Source organism: Callithrix jacchus, chromosome 14 (genome assembly GCF_049354715.1).
Source record: "Callithrix jacchus isolate 240 chromosome 14, calJac240_pri, whole genome shotgun sequence".
NCBI classification, from domain to species: Eukaryota; Metazoa; Chordata; class Mammalia; order Primates; family Cebidae; genus Callithrix; species Callithrix jacchus.
Window position 1 is genome coordinate 78,600,014 of NC_133515.1, and position 23,814 is coordinate 78,623,827.

The 23,814-nt window shown below is 40.3% G+C and overlaps 1 protein-coding gene across 8 annotated transcripts in view; it reads right to left on the minus strand.

Moving 5' to 3' along the window:
• Positions 1-23,814, minus strand: part of CRIM1 (cysteine rich transmembrane BMP regulator 1) — a 196,022-nt gene that overhangs the window by 143,675 nt on the left and 28,533 nt on the right. For 4 of the 8 annotated variants that reach the window (XM_002757863.7, XM_035272825.3, XM_008980884.5 and 1 more), the window contains exon 2: positions 5,667-5,840. The exons of the other annotated variants lie outside the window; for them this stretch is intronic. In XM_002757863.7, the coding sequence (XP_002757909.2) occupies positions 5,667-5,840 (174 nt within the window). The remainder of the gene's footprint in view (positions 1-5,666; positions 5,841-23,814) is intronic. 8 annotated transcript variants of the gene reach the window in all.

A 23,814-nucleotide genomic window follows, 5' to 3' on the forward strand; every position in this document is an offset into this window, starting at 1 on the left:
CTTTCCTATGTACTCATCAGAAAATCGACACACCTCATCATCTAAGGGCTCAGGTGGTCTGGCCCTTACCCCTCCCTTTACCTCCTTTACCCATTCTGGTCGTGCTGTTTATTTTTGCTTCTTCTTGCTAGTCCTTCAACATCAAGCTTATTCTCTCCTTAGAGCTTCTGCAGTTGCTCTCCATTCCTTCCCTATGGAATTCTCTCTCCTCGGGTCATCATAAGGCTGACTCCTTTGTGCACTGAGATTTCAATTTGAAATGCCCTTCCTTCATAGAATATGTCTCTGACATCCCTGCATAAAGCAATTACCTAAGTAATTCTCTATCACAGCATCCTGGTTATTGTTTTCGAAAGCCCATATCATACTATAAGCTATTTTCCTATTTATATATTTCTTGTCTGTGTGACCATCAAGCTCTCTCAAATTTGAGAAACTTAGGAGACACCCTTGGTGTGTGACACCCAGGCTCCCCATGTATAAAAGTGTGAGTGGGAGCAGAGCTGGAGGCCTCTATCTTCCCTGTACTTAGGGGATGGCAGCAGGTTTCTTGCTACGGCTGAAAGTGTCTCCATGCTACAAGTTCTGGTGGCAGGACTTAAGTCAAAGTCACATTTGCTCCATGAGACCTGCATCCTCAGCAACTACAACAGTGCCATGTACGTACCTGGCATTTCATAAATATTTGTTGGATGAAATGAACAACTGAATGATTTCCAGTGTGTACTATAATTCTTCACCAAATGTGGTATGGTTTCATACCTCTGATTAATTCTTGAATTATGACCACTCTGAATTACAATAATTTTTTTTAAAAGCCATGTACCCAACTTGAAATTATACGCAAAATTAAAAGCCCAACTTATTCATTCACTGCATCACGGAAACCTTTGGTATTGACTTTACCTATGATCACTAAGCCCAGAAAGGCCCCTAGAACACCCCTGCAGCAGCTATAGAAGCTGGCACTGTTTTTACTACTGTGTCAAACTGATGTGCCCATGGTGCACCAATTTCACTTTTGAGGTGCTCAGTCCAACTATACCAAATCACCGATGCATAGGTAGTAAGGCACAGAAGTAAAAACTTTGTTAAGATCAAGGTGGGATGACTTGCAGGTCACTCCCTTTATCAGACTTCTTCCTAAGAAAATACAGATCACTCAGACAAACTATTCTGCACAAAGCCATGGCTGACTGTTACCTATTTCTCTTATATTTTGACAAACTGATTTTATGGTGAGATATGTTCACGTATTTTAGTAAAGAAAACCGTGAGTAAAATTCAGGACCGACTCCTTTTAAACAAACATAAGTAATACACAGGAACTTTTTCAATGCCCAGAAATTTCCAGTATTGTCTGTAAGTCTGTAATATTGAAATGCCCTGCAATGACTTCCACATGTTTTTAAAAATGTAATAGCAATATTTCACATTCATTTTCATCATCACCACCAAAAACACAGAAATGGGGACCCACGTTTTCTCATTATGCTCTGCCAAGAATACTATTCTTGCCCTATCCCTAACACTGCACACCTTAATATGATAAACTACTCAAAGTAGAGTCCCTAAAAGGAGGCTTTAACTAGACTATTCACCTTCCTGTAAGAGATTTGGGAGCAAGCATCATCACTGCACCCTTAACCCCTCCTGGCTTTGCAAAATCACCCAGGCCCTGTAAAAATCTCCCTCCTAAATCCCACTCTGTGCCTTCTAGAGCTTATCAACAAAATCCTTTCTGCCCTCATTCTTCCCTCTCGATGTTCCCTTCACCTTCTTGCTTAAACTGAAACCTAGGTAGTACCTGGCTACTCTTTTTCCCTTGAAGTCTTCTCAAATGGGAATGGCTTTATCTCCCACATTTCATAAATCCTGGCAGGGGCATCGGTATCCTGTTTGTTCTCAATGCCACTTTCAGATCATTCTTCCATTTTCCCTTTAAAAAAAAAATCTTGTCCACTTGAAGTGTGTGCAATTAGACAGCACCAGCCACATAGAGGTGTGGCATTTACCTGCAGAACTGCTGGCTCCATGTCTCTTCCCTGCTACTATTCCTTGGCATCTTCATCATTGGTAGAGGCACTTCATCCTGACTCAGCTATCTGACCTCCCACCCCTCTTCAATCAACTACATCATCCATGGTAATTTCTAACCCTCATTACAACCAATAAAAACTCTGTCTTCAGGTATTTGTTCCTACTTTCTTCCTTAGCTATCTCCCTCCAATAATTCTTCAACCCCACTAGAACCTCCCCTCTACTCTCCACATCGCTTACTCACTGATTTTGTCTTCTTTCCAATGTGGATAACATGGTCAATCACTATAAAGCTCTCTTACATAATCCTCAATCCCCAAGACTCCCTCTCTCTCTCTCTCTCTCTCTAGCAGACTTGTCAGGAAAAATCACACCCTGGTACCACTCTGCCTACACTGCACACCTACATCAAACTAGAGAAAATCACGTAACTGTGCTGGCTGGCCTCTCTTCAAAGGCATAATCACTAACCTCAAGTAAGCTGTCAGCACCAGTAGGTGATCCCGCCACATTTCCCTTGTTAATTTATTCGTCCTCTCCTTTCAAGATGTCTGTTTACACTTTCCTCTCTCTCTTCAATTTTCCACACCCCTTCTTCCATCTCAATGTCAGATGATGACCTTGATTTATACTTCCCCGAGAAACAAACAATTTTGTTCTTCTTATTCCTCAAAGACTTTGCTTCTGCAATTGTCTTTCTTATATTACTGGCTTTTCCTTCTTACTAGATCATTCTGGTCATCATCCAAACATGCTGTAGTATCTCCAATATTTTCTTAAGCTCTTCTTGACCCACATTACCCTAAAACAATTACCCCTATTTTCAGTACCATTTTATCACAAGACTCCTCAAAAGTCTTACTACTTCTGTTGCTTGCAGTATCATTCTACTACTTCAGGTTAGAAATCTTAGAATCATTTTTGTGTAATTTTCATCCTTCCCTTTCTTGCTGGCAGATACTGTAGGTTCTTTCATCAAAATGGTGCATATCCATCTCTTCTTTCCTGTTTTCCTGCTGCCACTCTAAGTCCAGTTTCTTGTGGTAACACGTCTAAACAGCTGAAAAGCTCTCCAATGCGCCTCTTCACTGCCATTATCTCCCCCGCTAAACCATTTTGCATCCCACCACAACCAAAGTCTGCCTAATGTTGACTTCACCATCTTCTTTCTGATTCTGTCTGTTCATAAACCTACAATGATTTCTGATTGCTCATATTACCCGGCTTAAGCACGTTTAAGACATTTCATAGTCTAGTCCTACCCTACCTCGAATCTTTATTTCCTATTGTCCACCAACATAAAACTCTACTCTTTCCGACCAGTTTCCCAAGTAACATTCCATGTAAGTCATGCAGATTCCCATTTCCACATTTTATTCTTTTGTCCATATTGTCCTCACTCCTGAAATCCACCATCATCACAATTCTAAACTGCTCAGACTCTATCCTCCATGATACATTATCATATAATTCCCAAATCATACTTCCTTGGCCCTGACATATTATAACATCCCAACTCTCTGTCACCATTAATGACATGAATATTTGTAAGTACGATTTCATCACTAATTCTTTCATACACAATATATACCCAAATATAAGTAGACTTTTTCTTTCAAAATTGCTTCTCAGAAAAGGGAAATCCCCTAATCCTGACTTCTTTACAAGATCTCACTTACTGCCTGGTGCTTTATTTTGAATAACAAAGCACCATTTGTAGAAGACACATTAACCCTAAATGACCTCAACGACTTCCACATTTGGATTACATGGAAGCCATCTGACATAGTAAGTTGGAAAATAAAAGGTAAAGAAATTCAATCAGATACAGTAATTATTCCTGTGGGAATGGTCTCAAAATTGGAAATGCTGGATCTCACAGACAGCCTCTTTAGAATCACTTTAGAAATCAATAAAGTTAATCTACACATTGCAAAGATCATAAATACACAACTAACTAATTACAAATGCAACTGTCCTAATTTTATGTGAAGAGATACTGGGTTCTGGGACAAAACGTTCTGTGACAGCATCATCCTTAGATTCAAAATCTGCTGCACCTCAAACAACTCAGGTGGCACTGAAGAAGGCATATTCTAGGAGCAGGGCATTAAGTGACCTGAAAGGGGGCCCAAGTGGAGACAGTGACAGCAATGGGGAGGCCCTCACCATTCAGGACAGTTCCCTGAAATGTTAAGAATAGCAAAAAGTAGTAATTCTAAATTGCCGGATGACTTTATATGAGTTTAAATGTGTATGTGCAGCTAAATTATTAACTACATAAATAGATATGCGACTATGTCATCTATATCCCTTAATGTTTACATACTGACGTTGGCAAAATACTCTTGTGGCCAGCACTGGGTGTGGGTAGCAAAGGGCAACCGGACAACAGAAATGAGTTAGGTACCCAACGGTATTGTTTAAGTCAAGATGTGACAGGAAGAATAGTTGGTGTGGTTAGCACTAGGCCTGATACTCATCAAATGCATGGAAGCTCAGCTTCCCAATGTTCAAGTTCAAGGACTGGACTAAATGTTCTCTAGGAATCTCTGTAATTCCTAAATGTTATTTCTATTGTTTTCTACTCTATTCTCTTTTAATGAATCAGTGGCACTAGTAAATACAAAAAGAAATGTTATTTTGTAAGCTACTGCAAACTTCTTCTTCCTTATCATTTACTATAACTTGGAAAATAAGTAAATTTCCAAAACCTCAGTCCTGCTGTACTGCCCTTATAAGCTTGCTTTTTGGACTTTAAGAATCCTTGGTATTATATTAGCAATCACTCCATCTTACAATGACATCATTTTAGGTATAAGAGGTGTATGTAAAAATGTCTCTTTCTGCCTTCCCCCACCCCCAAAGAGGAAACTGGAGATAAGAGTTTAACACTGGTCAGTGGCAGAGCTGAGACCCAAACCCAGGGTTTGCCCCTTTTTAATTTTGGCTATGAGCCATGACACGGAGCTCTGGGTACTCCACTCGAGATGACTGTGGTGATGAGTCACATTTTCAGTTTCTTGAAGTTTTTTCTCAGTTGTATGTATGAATGTACAAACGTCATGGGCCATATCAGTGTAATTTTCTTGTTACTTGAAAGCAATTTCTGACTTCTCTCCAGAGGTGAAGCACCTAATGATCCCTCCACGCCCTATGTGATTCCTGCCCTCCAGCAAAACCAATCTAAGCCTTCAATCATCACTGCACAATCCTCCCATTCCTGCTAAAGAGATAACTCTTTCATGCCAGATGAACTGCATTTCTAATTAGCAGACTCTCCTCATGGAGCACCACCCTATGGTAAATCAAGCAGAATGGACCTGCTGACAACAGATGCTGATCTCAAGCACACCGCTTGTGAAATCATCCATAATGCAGAGGTGGCCTAGGAGGGCTGGCACAGAGGGCCCCGCTCACACCACCACAGCACTGCCATGCCACAGTATCTCAGAAACACACACATCACATCAGCACCCGGTAAACTTTATGCACCTTAGTTGGGATTATATAAACTACCACTCTGTAAACTTGTCTTTGCCTTTTCAAGCTCAAATACTATTACTACTCAAAGTTACACAATGCCAAGGCTTACGACTGGAGAGTCAACAAAAATTAATGCTTACCTTCAATTCTCTTTAAAGCTGAAAGGCACATATCCTGACTTGGAAACTCAAAGGGATTGCTGCAGGTTCGAATGGTGTTACACTCACATTTCCCATTGATTATATTGCAGCCAGCAATAAGGTTTTCATTGCATGGTTTAAAACCAAGCAGTTGGTCATCAGTCCAGTTCTCATCTGTAAAACAATTAACAACCAGATAATGTGTGTTTGCAGCTTCATTCAAAGGCCTGTCTGAGAGCAAAAATGTGCTGGGATGTCAAGATTAACATTCAATTTTGACAAATCAATTTCTGAAAGGCAGTCTGGTTGAAATTTTACAAATGAATGAAACCCAACTTCTTCATAATAATGGAGAAAACTAAAATAATAGCCATACATATAGGCGTTTAATAGCTATATGCACAAAGGTTTGAAATAAAAACCCACTACTTCTCTTACATGTTACTACAAAAACAATTGAGATGCCTTTAAAACGTTTAGTATCAAATAAAGATTCCTGGTTTTCATGTTCAATAAAATTACAAGAGTCATATTTGTCAATCTACAAAATTATTTTTTAAAAAGCTCTTTTTTGGCCACACACAGTGGCTCATGTCTATAATCCCAACACTTTCAGAGGCCAAGGCAGGGGGACCAATTGAACCCAGGAGTTCATGACCAGCCTGGGCAACATAGGGAGACCCAGTCTCTACAAAAATTTTTAAAAAATTAGCTGGGCATGGTGGTGCATGCCTGTGGTCCCGGCTACTCAGGAGGTTGAGGTGGGAGGATCACTTGAGTGCAGGAGGTTGAGGCTGCAGGAGCCATGATCACACCACTGCATTCCAACCTAGGTGACAGAGTGAGAGACCCTGTCTCTTTAAAAAGCTATTTTTTTGGCCGGGCACGGTGGCTCATGCCTATAATCCCAGCACTTTGGGAGGCCGAGGCGGGTGGATCACAAGGTCAAGAGATAGAGACCATCCTGGTCAACAAGGTGAAACCCCGTCTCTACTAAAAATACAAAAATTAGCTGGGCATGGTGGTGCATGCCTGTAGTCCCAGCTACTTGGGAGGCTGAGGCGGGAGAACTGCTTGAACCCAGTAGGTGGTGGTTGTGGTGAGCCAAGATCGTGCCATTGCACTCCAGCCTGGGTAACAAGAGTGAAACTCTGTCTCAAAATAAATAAATAAATACATACATACATACATAAAAAATAAAAAGCTATTTTTTTTTTTAACTCTATCAGTAGAAACCAATTTCAGGTTTAAAACAGCTCTTCAACTTACTACAATAAGACAGCCAATAATCAACGTCAAAAATCAGACACCACCAAAAGAATGACAATGAAGAGGATCCCCTCTAACGCATTTGGGGACAGACTGGTAGTGTCCATCACTGCCAACCCAAAGCCAGAAACAACAACAAAATTAAAGGGCTGAGGTAACTGAGACTGAGACCAAACCAGGTTCTGACATGGAATGGAGCAGATCACCATAAATACAGTAGATTTTAAAAACAGCTATCATGGGACTCGGCTCCAAAAAAAATACAACGAATATGACAGAATCATACACAGGCTCAATTCTTAATAATATTCCTCAGAGTTGAAACATCTCTTATAGGAAACTAGACTATTTCTCTATGAATCTTTGGGCCATTATATGGGTTTTTCCCGTACTTAACATTATCTTTAACAGATACTTTACCTACCTGAACTGGGTACTAACTGTTAAATAGTAAACACATTTTCTGATAAGCATATCTGAAGAGAATTTTAAAAAGTGCTTGAATTTAAGAAACCTTAAACCTGTTGCTCAAACTAAGGCAGATATAAATGCCATTTTAAGAATCTGTTTTGGCTGGGCTCACACCTGTAATCCCAGCACTTTGGGAGGCCAAGGCAGGCAGATCACCTGAGACCAGCCTGGCCAACAATGATGAAAACCCCATCTCCATTAAAAATACAAAAATTAGCCGGGCGTGGTGGTGCTTGCCTGTGGTCCCAGCTACTCAGGAGGCTGAGGCAGGAGAATCATTGAACCTGGGAAGCAGAGGTTATAGTGAGCCGAGATCACGCCACTGCCCTCCAGCCTAAGCAACAAAGCAAAATGCCGTCTCAACAAAAAAAAAGAATCTGTTTTCACAGAAGACAGTACAAACAAATGGCTCTCATTTTTATAGGGTTAGCTTTTATTGCTGGCATCATTGCTCAGTGCATAAGTTAGGCAAAAGTCCGCTCTCCCTGACTGAAATAAATATTTTTCTCATCAAAAGGTCTTTACAAGAGTATCATTTACTACATAAAGAGCTTCAGGGTGGTCCTTTGAAAAGGGATAATAGAAAATCTCTTGTGTTGGCCAAGCCCAGTGGCTCACACCTGTAATCACAGCACTTTGGGAGGCAGAGGCAGGTGGATCACGAATTCAGGAGTTCAAGACCAGCCTGGCCAAGATGGTGAAACACCGTCTCTACTAAAAATACAAAAAATTAGGTGGGCATGGTGGTGGGTGCCTGTAGTCCCAGCTACTCAGGAAGCTGAGGCAGAGAATTGCTTAAATCCAGGAGGCGGAGGTTGCAGTGAGCCAAGATCGCACCACTGCACTCCAGCCTGGGCAACAGAGTGAGACTCCATCTCAAAAAATGAAAAAAAAAAAATCTCTTGTGTTTTGATTTCAGGAGATCAGGCTCACTTATTTGATCAAAGCTTCAGCTTTTAGTAAAATGATTATCTTTTAGATTTGAAATTTATACAGACACACAATTTATATTTTAATATTTGTTTTCTTATTTAGCCTATATTTGGTCCTGAGAAACAAGGTGTGTGTGTATTGTATATATATATACAATATATATATATATACAGTATATATATACAATACACACACACGGGGGGGAACAACCTATATATATATAAACACAACATATATATAAAACATACACACACAAAGGTACATTCCTATCTTCAACAAATGAAATTACTAAAGTACTCTGAACGGAAAATCAGAAAAAAGAACACCATATTGAAAAAAATTGAACATGGACAAGAAGGTGATATTTGTCTTCCGTTATAACAAAATGTGCATCCAAATGATTTCTTATCTCTGTTTAACTGTTAACATGCCAGTAGTGCTAGCATTGTACTATAGTTCAGTCAGATTTGTCATGAAGGAATTTTTGTGACTACATATGCAAATTTATAACTCAAAGATAGTTTAGCCCTGTGAATTAAAAAAACTTGTAAGAAATTCAAGTAACATTTGAGCTGCTGAAAAAACTATGTATATTTCTCCTCCTTTCCTTCATAGTTTTGAGAGGAAAACTTTATCATGTTCTTATAAATACGTGCAGTTACTGAGTTGATTCTACTGCAGAATATTTTCCACAGTAAACATCCCTTCCCGCCATTATAATTGGAACTCCCTGAAGACATCACTCTCCTGAACTACCACAATGTCCTCAAACCTGGCTCCCTGCCACTATTCTCTTGTCCCTCCACCTCATTCCCCACAATGTCCCCAGATCAATCTTCCTCAAAAAACAAACCTACCCAGTGGTTCTCTCTTGGCAACAAGACAATGTCCCAACTTCTTACAGTCAAGTAACAGCTTCTTCATGACATGGGTTGTAGCTACTTCTGCAGACTCATCTTTCACCAGTCCCTCTCACATCCTAATGCTCTGGGCCCGCTGAGGCTCTCACTATAAACCCGCAGGAACTGCTCCCAGGCCTTACTCCGGAGTGTCGTCCTCCTGGTATACCTCCTTCCCTTCTTCCTCCGATAGCTCCTGCTCATCCTTCAAAACCTAGCTCAGATGTTACCTCTTCTGAGAAGCCTTCTCAACCTGCCCCAGGAGAATAAGCTGCTCCATCTTCCATACTCCTACAAACATCTGCACAGATCTGTTGTCCCCTACCACAGGGGTTTTATGTAAGCCATAATTCCCCAGTAGACAAAGCAGCCTCACATATGTATATATACACACATGTGTGTATATATATGTGGATATATTATACATATGTGTATACACACACACACGTCACTGGTATGGTCAATGCAGTGGTCTGTGTTTGTCTTTTTATTAAACAAAAAAGTACCTAATTGAAAAATCTGTATACACACACACACACACACACACACACACACAAAAACCACAAGGAAAACTTTCAAGACACTATAAAGAACATGTTTATACAATACAAATCTATTTTAAAAGCGTATCATTATAGCATTGTATGAGGCACACATTTCAAAGAAATGCTTGGAATAATACTGGGCACATTTCTCAGTAGGCATCACCTGTCATTACTCTCTTCCCCTGTTCAGCTCTAAGACTTCAACCTCTTATCACCTGGATGGCATGAACAGTCCTTCCAAGAAGCCCATCTCATAGCCAGCTGGTTTTAACTGCCAGATTCTTTTCTGTGCCTCCCCATAGGAAGATCATTTCCCCCAAATCAGGAATCAGAACTAAAAGGCCTTTGATGAGGCTGCTGGCCCCTTGGTGTTTTCTGCTTCTTTCTCAGCAGAAGCTTCCTGGCAGCAGCAGCAGACTCACCTGAAGATGCTCAGGTGAGAGTGACCATTCCCCTCAGAAACACTGTTGTCACTATGTCCAGCCAGGAAGCATCTCTGACTCTAAAGCTAACAACATCTTAGACGCTTTAAATTTTTTTTGAGAGTAAAGCCTTTTAATTATCTGCCCCCTAGTAATCAATACTTGTTTTTACCCCCTTGGGAAATAGTTTCCCTACTAACCACTGCTTCACAGGATCAAGTGCCACATGCTACCGAGACAAATGCTTTTCTGGCATTCAATTACAGAACATTATATTTTAAAATAATTTGGCAAAATCAACAAGGACTGAAAGCAAAAATGTAATGAGGTTTGATTATAGAATCAAATCTGAGCCCAAGACTTCTGCTGACAGCACTTGGCAAATTATGTTTTCAAATCTCTCTTTTCCTAAGTAAATCCACAAACATAGCACAAGAATCGAGGTTCTGATTCTCTACTAGAGTTTCTGGATTTCCTTGGAATGGTCAGGAAAAATAAAAGTTAAACAGAGGTACCGGCCTTTAACTATATCAAGTAGGTTTTTTCCTGGTACCCTAAATGTAACAAGATGTAGTCTCCTAGCCTGAAAGGTCAAGACAACTGAGGTACCTCTGCAAATGTATTTTTAAGTTTATAATTTCTGCAAGATACTAAATTAGGATATTAGATAAGTTACTTCTCTAAATATAGAGAAACCTATTAATTTCATGAATGAATGCAAATTCATGCATGTTCAAATATGTCCGATATTGAGTACTATAGTGAAGTGGCAGGTATATTTAACTGTTAAACCAACACTTCCACTTGGATATTCAGAAGACATCTTGAAATACTTTTTCTCATGACAAACGCTGTACTTCAACATGCAGCAGAATTACTTTATGTGTATTTCCCATTTCATCCCACAGAACATTAATAAGACGTGTAACTGAGGGCTGAAATTTAATAAAATTGTATTGCTTCGATCAAGGGCATTCGTCAAGGAAACGAATTTTTATTTTATTATTTTGTTTAATTACTTATCATTTTATTTTACTGAAAGGACACGGTGAATACAATAACTTACTGGCACAATTTGGTGTCACAGCCTCTATTTACACTAACGTATCAGGAGTTTTATGTACCACTGTTTTTGCACCATTAGTGCAAAGTGCAAACAGAAAAAAAGTGAATAAAATGTTAATATTATTATGGAAATAGTTTTGACCTCATGTACCACCTGAAAAGGGCCTGGAGGTTTCTCAGGGGTCTGTAGCCCACACTTTGAGAACTGCTGTTCTAAAGAGCATGTCCTGCAGGTACACCTGGGACAAGGAATAACAGAGAATGCTGGGTACCTCTTCTAACAGTTACCATGGAATCATAAAAATGAATGTTTCTTTAATGTCATTTCGCTAATATGTAACTGGTAAATAGGAAAATGGTGTCAGTGTAATACAGATGTCCTGTTGGTTCTCATGTGATTTTTCCCAGCACATTAATGTTCTAAAAAAATCAAAAGTGGCCAGGAGCAGTGGCTCACCCCTGTAATCCCAGCACTTTGGGAGACTAAGAAAGGCAGATCACTTCAGACCAGGAGTTCAAGACCAGCCTGGGCAACATGGCGAAACCCTGTCTCTACAAAAAACACAAAACTAGTTGGGTGTGGTGGCGCATGCCTGTAATCCCAGCTAGAGAATTGCTCGCACTTGGGAGGTAGAGGTTGCAGTGAGCCAAGATCGTACCACTGCACTCCAGTCTGGGCAACAGAGTGAGACTCTGTCAAAATAAATAAATATCAGGAGCACATTTTCTCACAATTAAAGGTCTTACCAGTATATGGACGACCTTAAGAAAAGGCCATTAATCTTGCTTAAATTCCTTTCTTTAGTGCAAGAAATGACTGCTCTCATGGTTAAAATGTCCTCTACGTTAAACTATTTGGGGAAACTGCAAGAAGAAATGAGAAAGCTGGAGACATTTTCCCTTGTATTTCTAAATAAATAAATAAATAACAACCAAAATCCATGATGAAGAAACTATGTGATCTTATGCTTAACTCTGGTAACACTGGTCTCCACTAAAAGTGAACCTCTTCAATATCCCATGCCCTGAAAGAAAGCAGAATGAGCTTTGGACTGTGTACAGCTGCAAAGGATGAGCTACCAGAGATCCAGGTGCAAATAAATGCCAGGGGCAGCTTACCTGGGCCAATATTTTTATTTGAGTTCTTGTCTGCATTTATCCTCTATACACACAGTTGCCTAGATCTTGAGTAACCTTCCCCAACTCTATTTTTTTCCCAACAGCTCTGTTACTTTTAGTGTAATGAATGATTTTACAGAATATGAGATTTTTAATTTGCTTTTCAAGAGTGGACATGTTGCCAAAATAGAAAACACCTGTACTTCCTATACGTAAATTCAGTCTTGTCCTGGACCTAGTCTTTCTCCTCTAGAATATCTTTCAACAGGTTGGGCATGGTGGCTCATGCCTGTAATCCCAGCACTGTGAAAGGCCAAGGCGGGCAGATCACCTGAGGTCAGGAGTTTGAGACCAGCCTGGCCAACATGGCGAAACCCTGTCTCTACTAAAACTCCAAAAATTAGCCAGGCATGGTGGTGCATGCATGTAGTCCTGGCTACACGGGAGGCTGAGGCAGAAGAATCACTTGAACTCAGGAGGCAGAGGTTGCAGTGAGCCAAGATCACATCACCACACTCCGGCCTGGGCGACAGAGCGAGACTCTGTCTAAAAATAAAAAAAAAAAAGAGTATCTTTCAATATTCTTGGTGATACCTGAAAATTCTTTCCTTCTACATTTGACATAAGAGATTTTCAATGCAAAAGCTAGTTAGAAAGAAGTTTCCATCCTGAGGGCAGGAAAGGCGGCACTGAGAAGGATGTGAAGAAAGAGGCCTCTTATAAGATGTATGGAGGCACAACCAACGCCAGATCTAAGCAGCAACAGCTGCAGGGAATACAGACCATCTGTGCTCAGGAGCTACAGGAACCAGCTGTGGCAACACTAGCCTGAGTGGTCCTGGATTCAACCTCTATGCGCTTCAACATACCTTTCCATCTGCTTGCTGGTGTCTGAAATTCCACTAACATGGAACAAAACATTTCAGGTATGAGTGCACATACTGGACAAAGTACTGTGTGTTCATATGAAATTTCCACCAGCCTGAAGGTGGAAGGCATTTATATACTCAGATTCTTACCTTTTCCACCTTGTATCTGTTTAGGTTAATAGAGTTTACTCCAAACCAAGAGATCGCTGCACCCCATTATATGGCAATCCACTTACCAGAAATATGCTACAGCAGATATTAAAAAGCAAGAAACAAATTCACGGTACACACTTAGAAGCTCACAGTAATGGAATTCTGTTGGCAGAAGAGAAGCTTCTGGGAATATATATCAAATTAATTCTCCAGCTGTTCACATATCCCTGTGGCTACAGGAAGATGCAAATAGCTAATACTGGCATCTCCTTTCATGCCAGCCTAGAAACTCCAGTGTAATGTAAAATTGGTGCTCTTAACTCCCCCAGCTCCAGGCTGGCTGTTATCAAACATTCAGTTCTGCTGGAGGAGGAATCTAATGCAGTCTGCTTTCATTCTCTCTGTTTCAAGCTTAAGGCCTATGTTCCCAAAGCTGGTGCTTCCTTCTCCTCTTCCTTGTGCTATAATCAATGCAAAGCAGGAAGGGCAAATTTATGGTTATCAGTAGAAATGATTCATGCTACAAAAATGTATTTTTCAGACATTTCTACAAGTGAAACTATTTTAGGCATATGTAACTATAAACCAGAGTGGACAAAGCCTGAATCTTTCAAACAATAGAATGCTGAAATGTGGACACAAATATTTGTTGAAGACTAACTCTTAAACTGATGCAAACATCTAAATGTATAACAAACACCAAGAACACTGATTGGCATTATGTCCCAGTGAGGAATTCACTGAAAAACAAGCAGTACTGATCTGATATAAATCTACTTACAGCAAAATATTTGTTAATAAGCCTATGTCCCATTGCTATACTTTTCATCACACACCTCAGCAATACAAAGTAACAGAGAAACACCAGTTTCACGTTTCATGAAACAAGAAACGATGAGGACAGGAGAGATTGGGGCTACATGACACAACTCTCCTACTTCACAGTTCTGCCTAACCTAGGGACCATCTTAAACTACATATGAAGAAACAGCCAGAGGGGGATGGTGCAGAGAGGGCCCTGGAGACCACAACCTTAGCTCTTTCACTCATTCACAGCAGGACCCTCAACAAGACATGTAGCTCTCTAAGCTCCAATTTTTTAATTACAGAAAGAATGTGGAATGGATGATTCATGAGGTCCCTTTAGACTTTATCCTCCTGTTTGACCCTAGCACCTTTATTGAAATTGTACAATGCTAACAATTTCTTGGGGACAGTGCCAGAGAATCACATGCCTATGGCAGTCACAATTTAAATTTAAAATAATGTTCCATTATCAGACCAATTTGACTTCATTTTGAAAACAAAGTCAATATGGAGAGTTAAGGCAAGCCAAAGGTCTTTTAATGTGGTAAATATCACTTCCCAGGACTGTTCCAGCATCTCCATTCTTAGAGGATTCACTAGCTGAGGTCTCAGTAAATCTTCTCATTTAATAAAACAGGATTAGCCATGAACTGACAATTGTTGAAGCATTCTCTCCTTACACAACTGTCTCTACTTCTGTATACACCTGGAAGTTTCTATAATAAAAAAGATCTTTTATTGGGAGGGGCTTACAGGAAACTTACCAAATACTTAAAAATGAAGAACAATGGAAGCACCATAAATTAACACTGATGGGACACAGGGCAGTGTTTAAAGGGAAATCTCACAGGGCATTAGAAAGGTTAAAAAAAAAAAAAGATGCACTAAGCATCCAACTGAAGAAATAGAAAAAAGAGCAACAGAGCAAGTCCAAAGAATCAAAAAGGATAGAAATAATAAATATATGGAGAAAGTAAAAGCAACAAAAGCGGTTAACAAAATAAAAAATCTGGTTCTTCAGAAAGATTATTAACACATCTTATAAATGGCTTTTGATAATAATCACACATAGCATGTTAACTCATCCAGATACTTTGATATATGTATTTTTCAATTACTTTCTCTTTTGACATTTTACCAGGAAGTTACTCAGAGTTAGACACTAAATGGCTCCATTTCAGAAATTTTTTAAATAACCAAGGTAGGTATTTAATACCCATTTACATACTTTCCTAGCTGCAGTTAGTCTGACTGTACTCTGTGGCACAGAAGTTAACTCTCTTATATTCCCTCTGCTTTGAGAGTAAAAGCCAATCGTTTCCAAGGCAAATCTCAGGTCTTCTCCCTGGGTTCATGTTTGTGCTGTGCTAGGTCAGCCTTCTATCCAGGCATATGCCATGATTAAGCAATGCAGCTGTCTCTGAACTGGAAGTCCAGGAAAAAATGTGGCTGCATGTTTATCCAGCTTCAAAGGATATCAATTTTCAGTTATCAAACATGCTCTTACTTAAAAATTAATAAATCTTGGCTCAGGAAAAAAGTATCTTGGAGAAATGTCTAATTACTTCCTATCTGATCTCTTCATAAGATACTCTAAAAAGCCTTCCTTGGATTAAGCCAAGTCATTAAGCTGTCTCTTATATACCTGGTTCAGAGTGTTTTATCCTCCTACGGAGGTGCTTTAAAGTAAATAACACCCAGCAAGGGGTGTTCAGAGAACAGCCCAACCAACCTTCTTTTTTTTTTTTTTTTGAGAAGGAGTTTCACTCTTGCTGCCCAGGCTCGAGTGCAATGGCACGATCTCAGCTCACCGCAACCTCCACCTCCCGGGTTCAAGGGATTCTCCTGCCTCAGCCTCCTGAGTAGCTGGGATTACAGGCATGTGCCACCACATCCAGCTAATTTTGTATTTTTAGTAGACATGGGGTTTCTCCATGTTTGTCAGGCTGGTCTCGAACTCCCAACCTCAGGTGATCTGCCCACCTTGGCCTCCCAAAGTGCTGAAACCCCAAACTTAAGGATATGGAGTTGCAAAGCAATGGTCTACAAAATGAAGTCTAACATGCAGTCATTTGAGTCCCTGGCTTGGAACACAAAGCGAATTTAGACTTAATCTCAACATAGTTCTTCAGCCTCATCTCTTCCATGCTTCCTTCCTCCAGTAAGACTCAGTGACTATGAATTGCCTAAATGCCCTATGTTGTTTCATGACTTTGATGGCTGTTCTCTCTTCCTAGAAAGCTACTGCTCTTCATCTGCACTGAAAACTCCTCCTCAGTGGTTAATACTTTCTTTAGGTTTCCCCTCTCTACAGGAAATAAATGATTACTTCCAATGTAAGACTTCTGCATATCTATCAAAATTATGTCACTTACAGCAGCACATTGAAATTGTTCATCTAATCTTCTTTACCAGAACTGGGTTCTTTGAAACTAAGGATCTACTTTTTACTCTTCATCACTGAACTATCATACGGCTTAACAAATAGTAGATTAGCAAAATAAATGCCTGCAGAAGGAATAAATAGGGACAGGGAGGATGAGCACGTGAATTTAAACAAAGCAAGTAAATTTTTAAGTGGCAAACTTTTTCTGGAAAGTAAGTTTGGTGGTAGAGGAAGAAAGTCAATTATTTAGAAATAACAGAGAAACATCTTTGGATCTCAGCTTTCCTACTTGTGAAATATTAATATTAACTCAAGTTTTCTTTTCTTTGTTTTTTTTTTTTTGAGACGGGAGTTTCACTCATTATCCAGGCTGGAGGGCAATGGCGCGATCTTGGCTCACTGCAACCTCCGCCTCCTGGGTTCAGGCAATTCTCCTGCCTCAGCTTCCCAAGCAGCTGGGATTACAGGCATGCGCCACCATGCCCAGCTAATTTTTTGTATTTTTAGTAGAGACGGGGTTTCACCATGTTGATCAGGATGCTCTCTATCTCTTGACCTCGTGATCCACCCGCCTCGGCCTCCCAAAGTGCTGGGATTACAGGCGTGAGCCACCGCGCCCAGGCCTCAAGTTTTCTTTTAACCTCAATACCATATTAAGCAACACTTCCATAATCAGTATTTATGGCATGTTGAATGAGTGAATGAATATACCATGCCTCAACCATGTTAAATAACTTAAATAATAAACTTTTAATCTCCCTTTCTGCCACTTCTGTATATTATGACAATAATTAGATAATGTGACACATGTTAATGCTTCTTGCCAGAAAGTGGCTTGAGGACATGAATAATGCACTGTACCATTTTATAAATATTATTGGATGCTCTAACCTAAAATCTGTCAGAGAAATCACCAACAGTAAACCAGACAACTACATATGGGAATTACACATATCCAAAAGTGTGAACCACCAGAGTGAAAATAATTATGACCAGAACTTCTAACGATTAAATGCACATGGTGCTCTGAAAATAGGCACTTTGAAGGAGATACATTTTTCATTATACTAGTGAACAGGTAGCAGAGATAATAAAGCACATTTTACCCCCCGAGACTAATCTTCTGATAACAGCTAACACTCACTGGGCACTTTCTATGTGCCAGAGAGTGGAATAAGCACTCTCCATGGATTAATCATTTTCACTGAAGAGGGAAGCTGAGCAATCTATATCTAAATCCCACATAGGCTGTCACCCAGCAGGGGACACGAGGAACTGAAGAAACAGGAAAGTGAGGTAGTCAAAGGCTGGGCAAAATTTCAACTTCATGTCAATCCGGAAGGCCTGAGCATCAGGGAAAAGAAGGGTAGGAACACCACTAATTCTCCCATCTCACTCTGGTGAGGTCTGTCTCCAGTGAATATGGCCTGGAGACTCCTGCTGATGGTCCTTCAAACACAAGGACAAGCAGAGGCTCCTCTATGACACCTTGCAGCCAAGACAAACAGAGCTGCAGAAGCACCTTTGGAGCCATCAGAACAGAAAACCCAACAATATAAACATGATCTTAACTCATCTATCCTCCAGGAAACAAGGGATTCGTTGCAAAGACCTTCATATACAGCAATACTCCTAAATAGCAAATAATAGTTTTTAAAAGGTGTAATGATCTGGAAGTGGCAATAAGGAATCTTTTCAGGATAATAACTCTGTGAAATCAGCTATCAATCATTTTTACAAGGAATGTTTTTACAAAGCAACTTCAGCACTGCTGTGAACTTTACCTTAATAATTTATCTGAAGTCTTCGAAATAAGCCAAGTGGAAGATAAATGAAAGTGATATAAATTACAACAATTATATTACTGATCCTTGCCATTAACTCTAATACTGTTCTACAAAGAAATGTCTTCCCTAAATATCTTGCCTAAAAACCCAAACCTTTGATTTTTTCTTTCTTTTTTTGGTGAAACAAGATTACATTTCTTCTTATTTATTCCTAGTACATACTCCAAGAATCTGGTTCCAGCAACAAAACAAAACTGCCAGCAATATTCAATGAATACTGCTTCATATGTACGGCATACCATTTCCTAGTTACCCAGTTTCATCATTAAGATCCACATGATTAGCGTATGTTTAGATGGACAGTAATGCTATAAATTAGAAATGAGAACCAGAGAGGCAACTGTTGCCTATTAAGAAACCTCACAACACAGGGCCTGATCCACTGATTTTTTGTTTTGTTTTGTTTTGAGGAGGTGTTTTACTCTTGTTACCCAGGCTGGAGTGCAATGGTGCGATCTCGGCTCACCGCAACCTCCGCCTCCTGGGTTCAAGCAATTCTCCTGCCTCAGCCTCCCGAGTAGCTGGGATTACAGGCATGCACCACCATGCCTAGCTAATTTTTGTATTTTTAGTAGAGACAGTGTTTCACCTTGTTGACCAACATGGTCTCGATCTCTTGACCTTGCGATCCACCCGCCTTGGCCTCCCAAAGTGCTGGGGTTATAGGCGTGAGCCACCGCGCCCGGCATGATCCACTGACTTTAAAGGCATCAAGCGCTTGAAATTCATTTTAAAACTCTCCAGAAAGAAGCAAACATAAATTAGGGGACAATGAAAAGCAGGACTCTTGCCTTAGGCCATGTTAAGAAATGAATATGAATACCTTGGGAGGACTATGATCTACACAGCAGTGATCTGATGCCTGACATTCGAGTGAAATAAACCAGACAACTATAACAAGAACACAGAAAGATTAAAAAATCTTAAGAACATGTTTGAAAAACATATTTACACAATTCTCACAAAACTGGAGTTTCCTTTGTGTAGTATCTTACTTTTTTTTTTAAAAAGATTTTAATTTTGTTTTTTTGAGAGAAGAAAAAAAATAAGTAAAGGAGAGGAAGAAAAAGAAAGACAAAGAGGGAGAGTAAACAGAAATATTACTTTATTCTGAAAAAAATTGGGTATTAGTAATGGCCAATCAATGTTTCATTTAAACTTATGGGTAGGTGTGATGTGGTATTGACAAGAATGTATATTTTGTGTATTTGAAATGGAGAGCTCTATAAATATTTATTAAGTTTACTTGTTCCAGATCTGAGTTCGAGTCCTTGATATCCTTATTAATTTTCTGTCTCATTGAGTCTAAGTCTCTATGTATCTGGGTGTTAGGATCGTTAGCTCTTGTTGCATTGATCCTTTTACCACTATATCTTTGTTGCTTTAAAATCTATTTTATCCGATGTGAGAATTGCAACTCCTGCTTTTTATTTATTTATTATTTATTTTTGCTCTCCGTTTGGGTGGTAAATCTTTCTCCATCCCTTTGTTTTCAGTCTTTGTGTATCCTTACATGTGAAACAGGTCTGAATGTAACATGCCGTTGGGTTTTGGCTGTGTCTTTTGATTGGGGGATTTAGTTGATTTAAATTTAGGGTTATTGCCATTTGATGTTGACTGGCTGTTTTATCCATTCGTTGGTGTAAATTCTTCTTTATGTTGGTGCTCTTTACTTTTTGGTGTATTTTTAGAAAGGCTAATACTGGTTGTTTCTTTCTGTGTGTAATGCCTCTTTCAGAAGCTCTTGTAAAGCAGGCCTGCTTATAATAAAATCTCTGAGTTCTTGCTTGTTCATAAAAGATTTTATTTTTCCTTCAGTTGTGAAGCTTAGTTTGGCTGGATATGAAATTCTGGGCTGAAGGTTCTGTTCTTTGAGGATGTTGAATATTGGCCCCCACTCTCTTCTGGCCTGTAGAGTTTCTGCCGAGAGATCTGCTGTAAGTCTGATAGGCTTGCCTTTGTGGGTAACCTGACCTTTCTCTCTGGCTGCCCTTAGTATTTTCTCCTTCGTTTCAACCCTGGTGAATCTAACGATTATGTGCCTTGGGGTTGTTCTTCTTGAGGAATATCTTTGTGGTGTTCTCTGTACTACCTGGGGTTGAATGTTGACCTACTTTGCTAGTTTAGGAAAATTTTCCTGAATAATATCCTGAAGAGTATTTTCCAGTTTGGATTCATTCTCTCCGTCACATTCAGGTACACCTATCAAATGTAAATTTGGTCTTTTCACATAGTCCCACATTTCTTGGAGACTTTGCTCATTCCTTTTTATCCTTTTTTCTCTAATCTTCTCTCCACGTTTTATTTCATTAAGTTGGACTTTGACCTCTGATATCCCTTATTCTGCTTGAACAATTCGAGTGTTTAAACCTGTGCATACTTCTCGGAGTTCCTGTATTGTATTCTTCAGTTCCATTAATTCACTCATACTCCTCTCTAAGTTGTCTATTCTCAATAGGATTTCATCAAACCTTTTTTCAAATTTCCTAGTTTCTTTACGTTGGGCTACAACGTGTTCTTTTAACTCACCGAAGTTTGTTATTATCCATTCCTTGAAGAGTGATTCTGTCATCGGGATGCGCTAGTTCTCCATCAAGCCTTGTTCCATTGTTGATGTGGAACTGTGAGCATCTTTAGAGGGAGAGGCGTTCAGACTTTGAGTATTCTCAGCTTTTTTACGCTGGTTTCTTCCCGTCATTGTAAATTTATCCTCCTGTCGTCTTTGAATTTACCAACTTTCAGATTAGGTCTCTTGAGTGGGTGTCCAGGTTGTTAGTTCCCAGGGCCAGAGCAGCAGCATTAACTCTGATGGTACTTTTCTTCCCAGGATTCTCCTGTCTGGCTTCCTTCTTGTGTCCTTAGTAGGCGACTCTGCCTTCCCGGGGCTCCAAACCTCGGTCAGAAGGGGAACCGTTCCCGTTTACTCTGCACCGAGTGCTGCCACGCCGAGGTGTCATCACAGCCTCTGTGCCGGGCTCTGGTGTTGTGCTGGGGGCCCGTGTGGGTCCTCCAAACCTGTTTACTCTGCTTCGAGAGCTGCTGCGCCAAGGTGCCGGCGGAACCACTGCGCCAGCCACAAGAGTCACACTGGCCACCCGTGTGTTTCCTCCACTGGGGGATCTTCTGCTCCGTGAGCGACCAGAATTTGTCTGAAAGTGTGGCGTCCTCTAGTTCTCCGCGCCTTCCCTGAGAGCTGCAATCCCGGGATGTTAGCCATCGGCCATCTTAGACCGTTCTAATCAGTATCTTACTTCTATACCTAACACACTCAGCTCCAAGCCACTGGGTCGTCAGTTTCGGGTTCCAGAGATGACAGCATGAACCATGTCTAGAAATCTAGGATGGCACTCTCCTGACCCCAAGGTCACGCTGATAAATGAGGCCTGGACCTAGCCCTGGCTGACCCTCCAGTTACCTCCCACTGTGCAGCCAGCGCCTCTTCTCCTCCCCTGGCTACTGCAGCCTCAAGGCTTTGGCACTTGTGTTCCATCTGTCTGGAAGATCCTACTCCAGGTGTGTGCACGGTTCACTCCAGCACACCTTCAGGTCTTCAATCAGACTCAACTTCCAGCAACACATGAAGACTGCAAACCAGACACCACTGTGGCCGTCTCTGTCCCCTTTCTCAGCTTTTTCTTCGTAGCACTTTTCTCCTCTGGTATGCTGCATGTTTTCCTTACTAATTTGGCTGATTCTACCAGAAAGCTCCAGTTAGTGGGAATTTTTGCCTCGTTCACTGCTGTGTCTTCTGCACCTGGAACAGGGCTCAGGATACAGTAGTGCTTCCATAAATATTTACTAAATCAGCTGTTTCCCTGAGTATACTATGCATATTCACTCCAACGGAATGGATCACCATTGGCATTTACAGATCCCATTCCTCTGCTTAGGAACACTTTTTTTTCCCCTCCTGTCTACCTAGAAAGCTGCTACTACCACGCTGTGCCCAGCTTAAATATCTTTTCTTCAAAGAAGTCTGATTTTCAATTTTCTCCCACCCATCCCTCTCTTTCCAGCACCCTCAACCCCAGCACTCTTCCCTATCCTAAGGCATTGCTGAGCTTCCTGGGAGCAGAAACTGCCTCCCTCATTTCTATACCCACTCTGTGCTAAACACACAGCAGGCCGCAATATCCACTTGCTGAAGTAAATGAATGATAAACCTGAGTAACTGACTGCTCTATGAGGTAACTATTATTATTCTCTACTAATAATATTACACGGAAAAAAAGAAGCAGCTTTAAAAATGTTCTGTAGGTATCAAAGGTTCAGGTTTGTTTATTCACTACTTATGCACTCATATCGAAAATCTTTTGGTAATGGCTGAGATGCAAAGAAATAAACTTTATAATAATTCAGGCCTACCTACCAAGGACTAGGAAACAGGTAACTTTCAGATATTTTTAAACACAGCAGTGTCAAAATTAAGAAAAAAATTTTATAGACTTCTGCATTTCAAATTAGAATACATGTAGGCATAAATACACACATAGAAAATAACTAATTTGCGGGTTGGGCATGGTGGCTCAAGCCTGTAATCCCAGAACTTTGGGAGGCCGAGGTGGGTGGATCACGAAGTCAAGAGATCGAGACCATCTTGGTCAACATGGTGAAACCCCGTCTCTACTAAAAATACAAAAATTAGTTGGGCATGGTGGTGCATGCCTGTAATCCCAGCTACTCGGGAGGCTGAGGCAGGAGAATTGCCTGAACCCAGGAGGCGGTGGTTGCGGTGAGCCGAGATCGCACCATTGCACTCCAGCCTGGGTAACAAGAGCGAAACTCCGTCTCAAAAAAAAAAAAAATAACTAATTTGCTTCCAAAAGAAAATGTAAATAAAACAGGCATGAATCAGTCCTTTTTCCACATGCTACAGCAATACATATTCCCATATGCAGTTACAAGTAGGTGGTTTTTTCAAGATCATGATTCTGTCATGTTATTCTATTTAAAGTTGGCGTTTATAGTGGAAAAAAAGTCTCAGAAAAACTATCCAAATGACAAAGCTCACAATTTGTAGAAATACATCTAATTACTATTTTATTAGGTTCAGTACACCTTTCAAGAACTAACAGCTTTCAGGATATAAAAAGAAATACCAAACGCAGACAATTCCCGAAGGATGCTCTGATCAAATCCAGATCCTATGTAACGAACAATAATGCTCACCAAATTTCAAAGGATTAGAATATAGAGATACCCAGCTTTACATTTATGTGTATGTGCTTGTTCTTTAAGAATTCCCTTGTTTTGAACTTTCAATTTATGGAAGACTGGTAAGTTCTCAGGGCAAACCAGAAGATGCACACGTTGATCGGGAGACACGGGCCAACTGGGCTGTGGCACTGCCTGCAACATCACAA